The following is a 14074-nucleotide window of genomic DNA, read 5'->3' as shown; positions in this document are numbered from 1 at the left end:
TTGTTTGTGGTAAATATTGTCTAATTATGAACTAACTAAGCTTAAAAGATTCATCTTGCGATTTACAGGTTGTATAGTTTTTTTTTTGTGACTTTTACAGGCTATGTAGTTAGTTTTTTTATTTTTGACTATATTTAATGCTACATCTATGTGCCGCAAGATTCGATTTGACAGGGAATTTTGAAAAGTTTTTGGTTTTTTGGGTGAACTAAACAAAGCCTAATAGTACTAAATTTTTTTGACAAAATGGACACTGTAGCACTTTCTTTTTGTATTTGATAAATATTGTCTAATCATGGACTAACTAGGATCAAAAGATTCATCTTGCAAATTACAGACAAACTGTGTAATTAGTTATTTTTTTAATCTATATTTAATGCTCCGTGCATGTACCGTAAGGTTCGATGTGACAGACAATTAAAAAATTTGTAATTTTTTTTGGAACTGGTCTAGGTAGCATGTGTGTCCTGTCCCCTTATCTCCCGCTCTCGCCACGGAACCACAAGGCTATTCAATTCAATTCAGTTCAACAAGGAAGGAGTTGTATATATATTTGCATTCCCCTGCCTGCCCTGCGTAAGATACCAATTAGCCTTCGGGCTTGTTTAGTTCCGAAAAGTAAAAAGTTTTCGGTACTGTAGCACTTTCGTTTGTTTATGACAAATATTATCTAATTATGGACTAACTAGGATCAAAAGATTCGTCTTATGATTTACAGCTAAACTGTGTAATTAGTTTTTGTTTTCGTCTATATTTAATGTTTCATGCATATGCCATAAGATTCGATGTGACGGGAAATCTTGAAAACTTTTTGGTTTTCAGGGTGAACTAAACAAGGCCTTCATGCATGTGCACGGAGAAAAGATTGTTGGGCAGGTGAGCTGCATGATTGAGCCACAAGGAGGATCGGAGGAGCAGCCACCATGCAGGCATGAAAAAAAAACAAGAAGCTTGGCTGCCTCCTCGTGGTCACGCCTGAATATGATACGATCCGATGGGAGATATATGATATGAATTCACGTACAGTCTCTCGATGTGTGCTGATGTACGTGCTGTGTGGGTGAACAGAAAATGAGCTCCAATCCAATGATACGGCTGCATGCATTGCAGCCCAGTGCACGTTGCCGGCCGATGCCTTGGTTCGTTCTGGGCCTTGTTTAGTTTCCAAAAAATTTTGCAAAATTTTTGAGATTATCCGTCATATCGAATCTTTAGACATATGCATGAAGTATTAAATATAGATAAAAATAAAAACTAATTGCAGAGTTTGGTCGAAATTGACGTAACGAATCTTTTGAGTCTAGTTAGTCTATGATTGGATAATATTTGTCAAATACAAACGAAAAAGCTACAGTGTCAATTTTGCAAAATATTTTAAAACTAAACAAGGCCCTAGTTCATCAAGTTCAACGAGCACTCGATGAATTTCAGGTAAAAGCATATGCATGGCTGCTGGGTCTGGATCTTGTATCTTGTGCCTTGTTTAGTTCCGAAAAGTGAAAACTTTTCGGAACTGTAGCACTTTCGTTTGTTTGTGACAAATATTATCCAATCATGGACTAATTAGGATCAAAAGATTCGTCTCGTGATTTCCAGCTAAACTGTGTAATTAGTTTTTGTTTTCGTCTATATTTGATGTTTCATGCATGTGCCACAAGATTCGATGTGACGGGGAATCTTGAAAACTTTTTGGTTTTCAGGGTGAACTAAACAAGGCCTTGGTCAAAGTCTAGGCCTGATGCAACCGCTACTCAACTGTCGCCATTGATAAAACAAAGTGTCCGGCCAAGTCCACCCTACTGCTGTTGTCCCCCTTGTGATTTTTTCTATTGAAAAATTCCTTCGTACTACGATGCAATACTAGATGACTAATGTATCGCAAAATACTAGTATGAATCACTGATGCAATACTGGAACGGAGTCCAAGTTACACCGGAGGCTCCTTTTTATCTGAGAGAGCGCCTAAACTAGCACATGCACGCGTCGCTTTGGAAAGGAAACCCTACGTACCCTTAGGTTAAAAACTGAAGTGTTTAAGGTTTTCCAAATCTGGACCCTCATCATTTCGGGGTGGAGCTGCCATCGAGTAAGGCCTTGTTTAGATGCACCAAAAACCCAAAACTTTACAAGATTCCCATCACATCGAATCTTACGGCACATGCATGGAGTATTAAATATAGATACAAATAAAAACTAATTACACAGTTTGTCTGTAAATTGCGAAGACGAATCTTTTAAGCCTAGTTACTCCATGATTGGATAATATTTGTTAAATAAAAACGAAAGTGCTACAGTGTCAAAAAAAGCTTTTGATCTAAACAAGCCCTAACCATCATCACTTTTTTCTTGACACAAGATTCCATCGCAAAACCACCAGTCGTGCATGCATCATACGCCCTGGAGATGCTAAACATAGACTAATACTTTACTCCAAGCAAGCATATGCATGTATGCAAATGCAATTAACTATTACTAGTAGTTAGTAGTAATACTATAGTACTCACTCTCTAAGCACACCAATCAGTAGCATTGTACGTGTAGCTAGTGGCTGAGCAAGGGGGCATCGGACTTGTTTATTGCGTACTACTCCTATCTCTATGTGCATGCATGTACGCTGCAGGAAGAAATAAAGGGTAGAATACTTTCAAGGGATTGGTAGATAGTAATAGGTGCAGTGGAGGCACCATGACATTGAGGAAGGACCAGATGATCGCAGTGAATGAATTGCGGACAAAAATCTGCACCACCTGATTCACCAACTTGTTGGAAATTGGAGAAGAGGGAGGCGTGGGGAGATCTCTGGCGCAGGTCCGATCTTGATCTCGTCTCCCATTTCAGAAGATTTTTGCTTTGGCATTTGGGAACTTGGAGCGCCAGCGACAACAGCAAGGCAGCAGCAGGACGCGTACAGGTATAACTCCCACACGCACTTCCTATCTTTTTTTTCCCTGCAGGTGACAAGGCTTTTACATTACAGCAGAAATAAATGACTGTTGTCTAGTTATTAACAGTGGCCGATTAAGCAAGTGGCCGATTACATTACTCAATTGCTAAACCAGATGCTATGCAAGGCAATGAGATGAGATGAAGGGGAAGCTAGCGATTAGTTATTCGGTCGAGATCCGTTCCGTTAGCGCACCGTTATGATTGGATTCCGGACAGTACAGTACAGTAAGCATCTGATGATATATAATAGCAGCACGCAGCACTACTCCCCTCTCGGCCCCTCCGGTTTCTCCAAAGGTTGACAGGCTGAATAATACTCAGACATATATAAGCACGCATTAGCGCAAGAACAATGCATCTAACCCACGCAGGGGGTTCAGAAATCAGAACCATGTGACGGAATACCTGTCTCCAAAGAAGCAAGCAAAGCGACACAGGCGATTTCATATCCCCAGTAGTTTACGGAATCTGATACAGATCTGCCATTGAAAATGCCAGGGACAGATCATCTGGTGCCCTGTTGCCCAATCTTCCAACAACAGGAGGTGCCTCCCAAATGCCTGATTATGCCTGATAAACAATCGTTAATTATATATATATATAATCCTCCAATGCCAATGCCAACCACAGGCAGCAGCTGCAGGAGGGGCAGGCACAGTCGCTTTGCCCCCACGCAAGCCTCGATGGCCACCATGTTGAAGGCGGACACTCGGCTCCCAGCACCAGCAGTGCAGCGTCCGGACCAGGGGCAGGTCAGGTCGTCGTCGGTTTGAATGGGAATAATGCAGCAGCATTGCATTCCAGTGCAGCAGGGCAATTCAAGGTCATGGGGGTGTAGCCAGCTCCCTCGCTCACAAGTCTTGTCCTCTCAAGAGGAAGGAGGTGGCCAGCCAAGCCAGGCCTTCAATGGGACTGACCCAGCCCCTTTGATGGTGTTGAATCTGAGACCAAAAACAAGTGGCTGGTTCAGTACAAGCTGCTGGTGCGTGCATGATAATTAGAGCAGCTGTGTCATGCAATGCAATGCAATGCATACAGTACACCTCAAATGTCACATCTACTTACTTATCTCACATGACAAAGCCCACTACTCCCTCATGAGTCATGGCATGAAGCAAGTTATTGCCTACCAGCTCGGCAGCTCCTCACTCACTCTTCAAGTTAATCCATTCACCCATGGTAACCAGGACAAGAAACCAAGAGACAGGGCCGTATGGGAAATTGAGATGGTAACCTGGAGTGTCCAAGACTCGCTTTCTTGCACCTTCCCAAAGCCAAATGGAAACTTGGGGGGCCTGAAACACTAGGAACATGGACCTCTCTACTCTACTGCAAGCAAGCAGGAAAAGAAGGTGAGAAAAAAAAGATGAGAAAAAACAAACATATAACATTAAGGCAAGGGAGTTCATCAGGACAGCGGTCAGGCATGCGATGCATATAGCATAGCATAGGCCCCAACCACCCCTCGCACATGGAAAGGCATGGTAGGGCGGGCCTGCCGTGTCCCGGCCCCCGGCCTGGATGGCTGTGATTAGGCCACAATGGCCAGGCGCCAACTTTTTAAGTGCCACCACCTGATCATTCCTCAGCGGCTACACTGGGGGGCTAAACCTCACCACCTTTGAAGCCACTTTGATTCTTCCTGTCTACCTAGGTTAAAATAGTAATATAGTAGCTGTACTCTCCTCTCTCCTCAGGACTTGTTTAGTTCCAAAATTTTTGGCAAATGGACACCATAACACTTTCGTTTGTATTTGACAAATATTATCCAATCATGGACTAACTAAGCTCAAAAGATTCGTCTCGCAAATTATAGACAAACTTTGTAATTAGTTATTTTTTAATCTATATTTAATGCTCTATGCTTGTGCCACAATGTTCAATATGATGGAAAATATGAAGAAATTTGCAATTTTTTTAAAACTAAACAAGGCCCAAATGCACCTGCACCAAAGACCACCAAAGCAGGGAAAAGTCTCCTACTCATCATGCATGTACATGTACTCCTACCATGGAAATAATTATATATCAATAGTACAGTACATGTACAGGCCTCCCTGACCATAGAGTTTCTTCTGCTACCGCTACTTGGGAGGCTGGCTATAAATGGCTGGCCATGACATATGCATGCCTCCCTCTACACAGCACACCACCACTCTCGCTCCCCTCTCCTCGCTGCCAATCTTTTGGCAAGAACCTCTCTTTCTTTCTTCCACCTCTAGTAGTTAGCAGCTTATTAGCATTCCTCCACACCACCAAGGCAGGAATGGCTATGCACCATCTCGCCCAGGGGCACCCCCAGGCGTGGCCGTGGGGGATGGCCATGTACACCAACCTGCACTACCACCAGCACCACCACCAGTACGAGAGGGAGCACCTGTTCGAGAAGCCGCTCACGCCCAGCGACGTGGGAAAGCTCAACCGCCTTGTGATCCCCAAGCAGCACGCGGAGAGGTACTTCCCGCTCGGCGGCAACGGGGCCGGAGACGGCAGCGACAAGGGCCTGCTGCTGGCCTTCGAGGACGAGGCCGGCAAGCCGTGGCGGTTCCGGTACTCGTACTGGACCAGCAGCCAGAGCTACGTGCTCACCAAGGGGTGGAGCCGCTACGTCAAGGAGAAGCGCCTCGACGCCGGCGACGTCGTGCGCTTCGAGCGCGTGCGCGGTGGCCTCGGCACCGGTGACCGCCTCTTCATCTGCTGCAGGCGTCGGGGCGAGAGCGCGGCACCCACACCGACACCGCCACTGCCCGTGCGCGCTCCGGCACCCGCGCTGAACGCCGCCGGCGAGCAGCAGCCGTGGAGCCCCATGTGCTACAGCACGTCGGGATCGTCGTACCCGACCAGCCCCGCCAGCCCCTACGCCTACCACAACGATACGCCACACGCAGGTAAGAAAGCATCCAGGAACAGAACAAGACTTTTTTTTTATGAGTGACGTGATGGTAGTAGAAAAAAGCATCCAAAAACTGATGTCAGCTCACGCCATTTCCGGTCGATGATGACTGCAGGTGAGGCAGACGCCAAGAGCAGCGGCACCCCTACAGCACCGTCGAGGAAGCTCCGGCTGTTCGGCGTCAACCTCGATTGCGGCCCGGAGCCGGAGCCGGAGCCGGAGACGCCGACGGCAATGTACAGCTACATGCACCAGAGTCCCTACGCAGCAGTGTCCGCCGTTCCCAGTTACTGGTAAGTAGGAGTATTACAAACATCACCGAGATCAGTTGCAATATACTTACTACTAGTAGTTGAAGTAAGTTTTGTGTTTCTTTGTCAACAGGGGCAGTTCATAAGACAGGAGAGGAGGAAGAAGATCTGAGGCCATGCTCTGCACAGCAGCCTAACAAGCAGCAATGAAGAAACTAGCTACCACTATTACTGTTCTCTACTCTGTCTGTACTGAGCGACAGGTTTGAATTGACCAGCGGAATGAAAAGGAGGTGAAAGAGAGATCCCCTGTTTCCCGGGCAATCTTCCTTCCATCACCGCAGACCCCAGACTGGCCCATTTTCTCCCCCATGTTGCCTTCCAGAAACCCTACGTGCAGTACGGGGTCCGGCCCGGCCGGGCCCCTTGCGGCCGTAGCAGCAGGTAGCAGTAGCTAGGAGGTTTCAGGAAACATCAGGTTCAAAAGGAGGGAGCTAGAGAGGCATGTGAGAGGGAGTGACGGATGGTGACACACATGGAAAAAAAAAAGGACATGCTTGAAAGCATGTACTGTATGGCGTGTCATCTGTGGTAGGAGTAGGACTGTAGAAGTATGTGAGATGAGGGTGGGTCCAAGAATGGACTGTGATGCAATGAAGCTGATGTATCTAGCTGCTCCTTCAAGGAACAGAGAAATGTCCTCATTGGGATTTTGTTATTCTCTCCCTGACTCCTTCTGGTTTTTCTACTGTTCTAGTCTTTATGCACTCATTTTTTTTTCAACTTTCTAAACATAGCTTTAGACAGAGAAAGGCCTTGTTTAGTTAAAAAATTTACAAAAGGTTTCAGATTTTCCGTCTCATCAAATTTTGCGGCACATGCATGGAACATTAAATATAGATAAAAGTAATAACTAATTGCACAGTTTACCTATAATTTGTGAGACGAATCTTTGAGCCTAGTTAATCCATGATTAGACAATATTTGTCGAATACAAACGAAAGTGCTACCGTATCCATTTTGTAATTTTTTTTGAACTAAACAAGACCTAAAAATTGATTTTGAAGTAAAAAAAAGTTAAATGATTTAATCCCAGGCCATGGAGCTGAATTGTCATTTAAAGAAAAAGGTACAAAATGAGAGGTCAGGAGAGCAAAAGAAAGACACTAAGGCTGATGCAGTCATTGCTTCAATGCTTCCTACTCTTAGGGCCTGTTTAGATGCAGCTAAACAGCCAAAACTTTTAGAGAAATGAGCACTTTTTGGAAGAATGGATCTAAACAGGGGCTTGTAAACTTGGCTGTAAAGATTTGGAATTTGGGACCTTGGAGCCCCAAAACTGTGTAAACTTGCTTGGGTACCCGTGTCATGTGTCTTGCAGACCAAAAAATTTGGGAAGCATCTAAACACCTACTTAAATGTAAAGTTTACAGCCAAAACTTAGTTTTGGGATATAAAGATTTGGGATCTAAACAGGCCCTTATCTGTCTACTTCATACAATCCATCCAAACCTTTCACCTCGGATGATGGTAGATGCGCAATGGCATAGTCAGCCTTCTCCAAACAACCAAACCAAACAACAGGGTAAAAATCATCAGATGCCCAAGAACCATACACTAAAGAAGCGGTGATGCCGACATCTGGGGATTTCCATGTCCCGATCCCTCACTAGAGTAGGAGTACTAGACTATCATCAGTGGCAGTGGGCGGTTCTCCACCTTTTTGTTCCCTCGGGAAGGAAAGGCTCGGCAAAAGTTTCAGTGTCCAAGTGGGCTCAATTTGCCCTAATAGGATACTCAGAAAAAGGTCTGGCTGGCCAAGCTGACGGTCTTAGTTAGAGGCAGGTTTCAGACAGGGGAGGGGGCAAGATTCCCCGCAGCACGTATCAAAAGATGGACGCAGATCTGTCTGGCTGTGGCCCTTTTCTTGCCTGACCTGACTGCCTACTCCTACATCGGAAAGCCTTTAGTACGAGGCTAAACCACAGGTTACGTTACAAACTGATCTTTTGGCCCAGGGCGAGCCAGCCGGCCGCCGGTCAAATAATTCAGAGCAGTGGTATGGCAGATGCCTGGAGAAACCTGACCTAACCAAGCTGACGCGGCACAATCAGCCAGGAGTATATAATTAATTGTTAAGGGAAAGCTGTAGCGCTAGCTGTAACACTAACACAGTTGCATAGCCTTCGTGTCCACTTGTGTGAAGCACAAGGGAGCTTAAACAAAGTGCATGAAGAATCTAGAGCAGCAGCCTCTTACCTTAGGTCACCTAGTAGGGTATGGAAGCGCATCTCGTGGTGTAAAGAGTCCCCAGCCGCAAGTAGCCTGAAAGAGAAGATACATACTGCATCAGTTCTTTTCAGAAAAGGAAATAATATGTTTGGTCAGAACTTAGATTTAACTGTGTTCTTAGACAATAATATTTAAAACTCTAAATAGGTATACTATCACAATATATTCTATGATAAATATAATGATACTCATTTTGTATGATAAACGTCAATATCTTTTAAAATAAACTTAGTCCAACTTAGGCCTTGCTTAGTTCCGGAAATCTTTTGGTTTTGGGTACTATAACACTTTCGTTTTTATTTGGTAATTATTGTCCAATCATGGACTAACTAGGCTCAAAAGATTCATCTTGCGATTTTACAGACAACTTGTGTAATTAGTTTTTGTTTTCGTCTATATTTGATGCTCCATGTATGTGCCGCAAGATTCCATGTGATGCGGAATCTTAAAAAAAAATTTGTTTTTTCGGTGAACTAAACAAGGCCTTAAGGTAGTTTGACTAAACACTATTGCAGATTTGTTTTTGGATGGAGGGAGTATATATAGCATATGTGGTACAATGCTACATGTGCAAGATGACCATGATAAACTGTATCAGAACATAAACAAGATTCTAGAATACTGTGCCGATTAGGGGAAAAAATAATTGGGATGCAGGTTTCACATTCATCTGAATGTAGCAGCAGCAACTGTGGGAACAAAGATTAAACATAAACGTTAACTACCGTATCAACAGCAGGATTTGTTGTCTGCTGCCGATCGAGAACAGGAGCCATGTGCAGGAGCCGGAGGCCTCCCCTAATGACCAGGCATGAACCTTATCCGAGGCACTCCAGGGTGACATGATTAACACCTTTGAACATCAGATAATACTATCTTAAAAATGCTACGACTAAAGCGTCATGTGAGGGCCATAATGGTAAACTTGACTCTCGTCTACTATATATACTCAACATTACCGAGGAAAGGAAGTGTTTCTTTCATGCAAAAGAAGAGTTGTCAGAGGATAGATACGACTATTCCAAAGTACAAATTAAACTAACCACGTCATTCAAGTAAAGGTACGGTCCAGCTAAATATGCAGTTTTTTTCTTATTTGTGAACAAAGTAAGAAACCCTTTCTCTAATAATCACCTAAAAAAGTTCAACTTCAATGTCACTCTCTATAGGATAAATATATGTATATGTATGAGTGTATGACTATGGTTGATCATCAAGAGCAAGGAAAACCAAGAATTACTCTGACAATGTCTGATCTGATGGAAAGCAGACAATGATGACCACTACTAGCCGAGAATCCGAGAGACGGCATGAATGTGCATGATGCCTCACTCACATGACTAAACGAGTCCCAGCCTCCCAGGATAATTGAGGTACCAGAGGCCTGGCCCATGAAACTGGTCGGGCCTACAAATGCTATGACCGATAAACCCATCAGGCATCAGCCACATGAGGCCGATGACCAACCATAATATGGTTGGCCCACAAGAAATGGCTAACCTGATGAATAGTCAATGATCTCCAGTGTCTATTATTTGCCCTTTGCTCAGTACCTGCTAGTGGTTCTAGATGCCAGCTTTTTGTACGCACGCAGTACATTTCCGGAGAGACAGATGTAAACATGGGCAGATGGTGGACCACTCGAGCCTCTGTAGGACCTAAGATATGTCAGGTTGTACCAAACTATGCATATAAGTTGTCAAAGATGATCAGATGACGAGTATTTCACTTTATTGGTGCTTCATATGTTACACTGTATAGTGCAGATAGTTGAAAAGATCTTAAAATTGCTATCAGAAAAGCAACACGATGGTAATGTACTAGACTAACTGATAATTGGAATGGGTAAAGCCATCAAAGCCACAAGATGGTAATGTACTATATAAATGTTTCATTGCTAGTACTAGGAAACACTGGCTTATGATGTATGATGACAAAAGCACTGTACAAGGTATGCTTTTGTAGGTCACACTACCTACTCTTATAATTTCAAATGGTAGTGTTGATGTTACACTAGATGGGGCTAGGAGCATGACATTAACATTATTGACTTCAATGACAATGATAACAGTAGAAGTGCTGACATTTACCTTCTGTGCAGCATGCCGCATTGCCACTACCACAAGACAATAATTTGATATATGATGAGACTGTAAGAGTGTAAGAGTGTTGGAGAGTCACAGATAAATGCTTGCTATTGCTCATTTAGTCCTCAGTTACCAGAAGTCCCCATAAGAACATGGGCCATACTTAAATTCTGAGATTGTTTGATCTCTCTGACCATGGGCAATGCTGATTGTGACCTCCATTAGTGAATGATAGTCTGCACAAACAGCTCCTCTTTTTGCTCACAACCAAAAATATGAGAATTACCGTTTGCCTAGACCCAACTTGAGCCCGTATCTTTCCTTGCACCAGTATCATTCAAATGCTTCCTTGCCAACACAGCATTCTCCCAGCTTCCACTGGCAGCATATACATCTGAAAGCAAAGCATGGTTCCCACCATTTTCTGGTTCAAGTTTGAAAAGTTGTTCAGCTGCTAGTCTGGCTATTCCGACATTCATGTACTTATGGCATGAACCAAGCAAAGATCCCCACATAGAAGGAGTTGGTTCAAATGGCATTTGCTGAATCAGTTCCCAAGCCTCATCAGTCTTCCCAGATCGCGCCAAAACATCAACCATGCAAGAATAGTGAAGGACATTAGGTTCAACAGTCTGATCAGAAATCAGCAGGCCAAAGTAGGATCGAGCCTCTTCAACTAAACCTGCATGACCACACATGGACATCATGGAGACATAAGTAACTTCATTTGGAGATATCCCTGACTGCTGCATTTTCTCAAAGAGAATCATTGCTTCCCAAGATTTGCCATGCCTAGTAAAACTAGCGATCATTGCATTCCACAGGACAACATTCTTGTGTTTCATATCAGCAAATACTAGATAGGCTTCCTCAATCTGCCCACACCTTGCATAAACATCCACAAGAGATGATGCCACAAACAAATTACCATTAAAACCATACTTGATAATAACTGCATGGAGTTGCCTTCCTTCAATCATCAATGCTAGGCTTGCACATGTACTGAGTATAGCAGAAAGAGTGAATTCAGTCAATTGTATTCCTTCCCTTTGTGAACTCTGGAATAGACGTAATGCATCTTTGTGAAGACCATTTTGCACGAGTCCTGCAAACAATGTACTCCATGTAACTGCAGTTTTCTCAGGAATCTTCTCAAAAACCAAACAGGCATCATTAATCATATTACACTTCGCATAAACATCAAGAAATGCAGTTCCCACAAAACTATTAGAGTCCAGTGCAAGCTTGATTGCGATAGTATGTAATTGTCTGCATTCTGTAGTAGCATTTTCTGCAGCACAAGCACATAGGGTGCTGGACAGGGTAAATTCACTCATCCGTGTCCCTTCTTGGTGCATCTTTGAAAAGAGCTTCAGAGCCTGTAATCCATCTCCATGGCAAGTATACCCAGCAATCATGGTATTCCATGAGACTATACTTCTGAAAGACATTGCATCAAAAACATCGCGAGCACAATCATTCCTGCCACATTTTGTGTATAAGTTCATGAGAATATTGCATGTGATAGTATCAGTTGCCAAACCCAAATGGATGGCTAAACCATGGCAGCCTTTCCCAACCAAGAGGGACCTCCTCTTTGCACACTGTTGCAAAAGTTCATGTAGTGCAAACATGTCAATCAAATTCCTGTCAAACCTAATAAGGCTTCTATCCTTTGGGGCAATTCCATGGTTTAGCTTATTACAAAAAGAACGAGCACCAAAATGAATTCCCGAGAATACAGCAATAAGAGAACTGGCACACTGTTTTATAGCATGATGGTTAAACCAAATGCCCATCCAAGCAAGGCAGCTGCCCTAAGCTCTCTCAGTTTTACTTGAAGGCAAACTTCACCAGATGGAATTTGTACTCACAAAAAGGGAAATTTAAAAGGAAAATCATTTGGATCTTTGCTTGACGCTAAGAGCAGGTAAAATTCTCTGCAGACTGAATTGTCCACCTTCAGAAACTTATAGACCAGTGCACTGCATTGCATCACCAAAAGAAATAGCAAGTTAATAGAAGTAACAACCATGTGATACTTATCACAGTTTGGTGTCTCTTCTGCTATCAAATTTAATTAATCCTGAGAAATAAGATCCCATCAGAAAAGGAATGCAAGTTTAAACGGAATCAAAATAAGAAAATACATTGGAATTTCACTAAAAGCTCTACAGATGTTTGCCGGTTTAATACCTAGGGGCTGCACGAGCAGAATCAGCATGGCGCTTATACTGTGGCACTGAACACTAGTATTCCAGTGATAATAGCCCCATGTTTCATACCCATTGTTTAGTCTTGCAGAATGTATTTACTCGAATAGAATTGTTAGATAACCATAAGATCAGAGGGGTTAGGTCACAACCATTTGGAATGACAGAACAACAGTACTGAAGAATGAAATGATTTGATGCTTTGGCCAAAATCAACAGACAGTAATCCTTTTGAAGCTAACTAATGTGAATACTAATTTCGTAAAGGGCTTTTTTGTTGTCCTGAAGAGCTCACCCTGAACCAGGATGACGTTAAACAGTGTTCCACAAAACTCAAGTTACTTGCAGCTTATCACAACCAGGCTTCTAAAAAAAATGGATCCAATTACCATCATGAAATGAAACCACAGGGACTCTGCTCATATAATGCAGAAACTCAGAGGCAATATAAGATTGTAAAAGGGGAGTGACAGAGATACAGAGCACCCAAAACTGTACTCTACATGCAGCAGCAGGACATATTTTCAGTCAACTTTACGTACCACTGGCACTATAGCACATCAAATCATGAATTTCGATAAAGGAGGGGAAAAAAAAGCACGGTCAGATAAGGCCCGCTAAATACCTCTCGCAGAGTGGGTCATTCCGTCGAACACCCTCGGCGCAGGAGGAGATGTCGCCCCACCCGGCGAGCCAGCACCCGCTGCGCGCGTCTGGGGAGCGGTCGGATGACGAGGAGGGACCTGGAGCTCGGAGGGGAACGAGAATTCGAAGGACGCCCAGACACCGAGGAAGCTGACGATCGGAACCTGGCTGCAACACTTGGAGGGAGAGGAAGGACGGAGGCGGGGAGCGAGGTGCTAGAGGTGAGCGATGAGAGGAAATCGCAACAAAATTGAGCGCAATGGGCTGGTGGGGGAAACTCCGGATGGGGGCATACGGCCCGAAAGACTGCCAGACCAATAGCGTGGAGTCCCTGGCTGAGTACTCCTGGCACGTTTCAGCCCATTTCCTGCACCTGTCGCGGCGTCTCCCCTCAGGTTGGCTATGGCCCATGGACCCATGGTTGTGTCTAGATGTGGCTGCGTGGGTATATATGCAGGTCCCAAAAGGGTTAGGTTGAGTGGTTTGGATTTCAAAAACCGAAATTCCAAAACCAATAAATTTTCAAGATTCTCTGTAACATCGAATCTTATGGTATATATATATGGAGCATTAAATATAGATAAAAATACTAATTACACGGTTTGCCTGTAAATCATGAGACGAATCTTTTAAACCTAGTTACTCTATGATTCGACAATGTTTGTCAAATAAAAATGAAAGTGCTACAGTGTCAAAATATAAAAAAATTTGGATCTAAACCAGGCCTAAAAGTAAAATCCATCGATC

The 14074-nt window shown here is 43.7% G+C and overlaps 2 protein-coding genes across 14 annotated transcripts; one reads left to right on the top strand and one right to left on the bottom strand.

Moving 5' to 3' along the window:
* LOC8079838 (pentatricopeptide repeat-containing protein At5g04780) lies at positions 2327-13629 on the bottom strand. Of its 13 annotated transcripts, none has more exons than XM_021446616.1 (7): positions 13308-13629; positions 10473-12454; positions 8350-8415; positions 4012-4275; positions 3352-3887; positions 3140-3252; positions 2327-2948 (listed from the first exon to the last, which is right to left on the bottom strand). In XM_021446616.1, the coding sequence occupies exon 2, from the start codon at positions 12266-12268 to the stop codon at positions 10763-10765; it is 1506 nt and encodes a 501-aa protein (XP_021302291.1). In that variant the 5' UTR covers positions 12269-12454; positions 13308-13629; the 3' UTR covers positions 2327-2948; positions 3140-3252; positions 3352-3887; positions 4012-4275; positions 8350-8415; positions 10473-10762. The 13 variants fall into 13 exon arrangements, with proteins under 13 accessions (XP_021302291.1, XP_021302292.1, XP_021302294.1 ...); XM_021446611.1 differs by lacking the exon at positions 2327-2948 and adding an exon at positions 9936-10040 and having other exon boundaries at positions 3108-3252; XM_021446612.1 differs by lacking the exon at positions 2327-2948 and adding an exon at positions 9936-10031 and having other exon boundaries at positions 3108-3252.
* Positions 4929-6811, top strand: LOC8079839 (B3 domain-containing protein Os11g0156000). The gene is made up of 3 exons (XM_002442785.2): positions 4929-5834; positions 5955-6132; positions 6224-6811. The coding sequence occupies exons 1-3, from the start codon at positions 5063-5065 to the stop codon at positions 6234-6236; spliced, it is 963 nt and encodes a 320-aa protein (XP_002442830.2). The 5' UTR covers positions 4929-5062; the 3' UTR covers positions 6237-6811.

This window comes from Sorghum bicolor, chromosome 8 (assembly GCF_000003195.3).
Source record: "Sorghum bicolor cultivar BTx623 chromosome 8, Sorghum_bicolor_NCBIv3, whole genome shotgun sequence".
Lineage (NCBI taxonomy): Eukaryota > Viridiplantae > Streptophyta > Magnoliopsida > Poales > Poaceae > Sorghum > Sorghum bicolor.
This window is presented reverse-complemented; position numbering and strand designations above follow the sequence as displayed.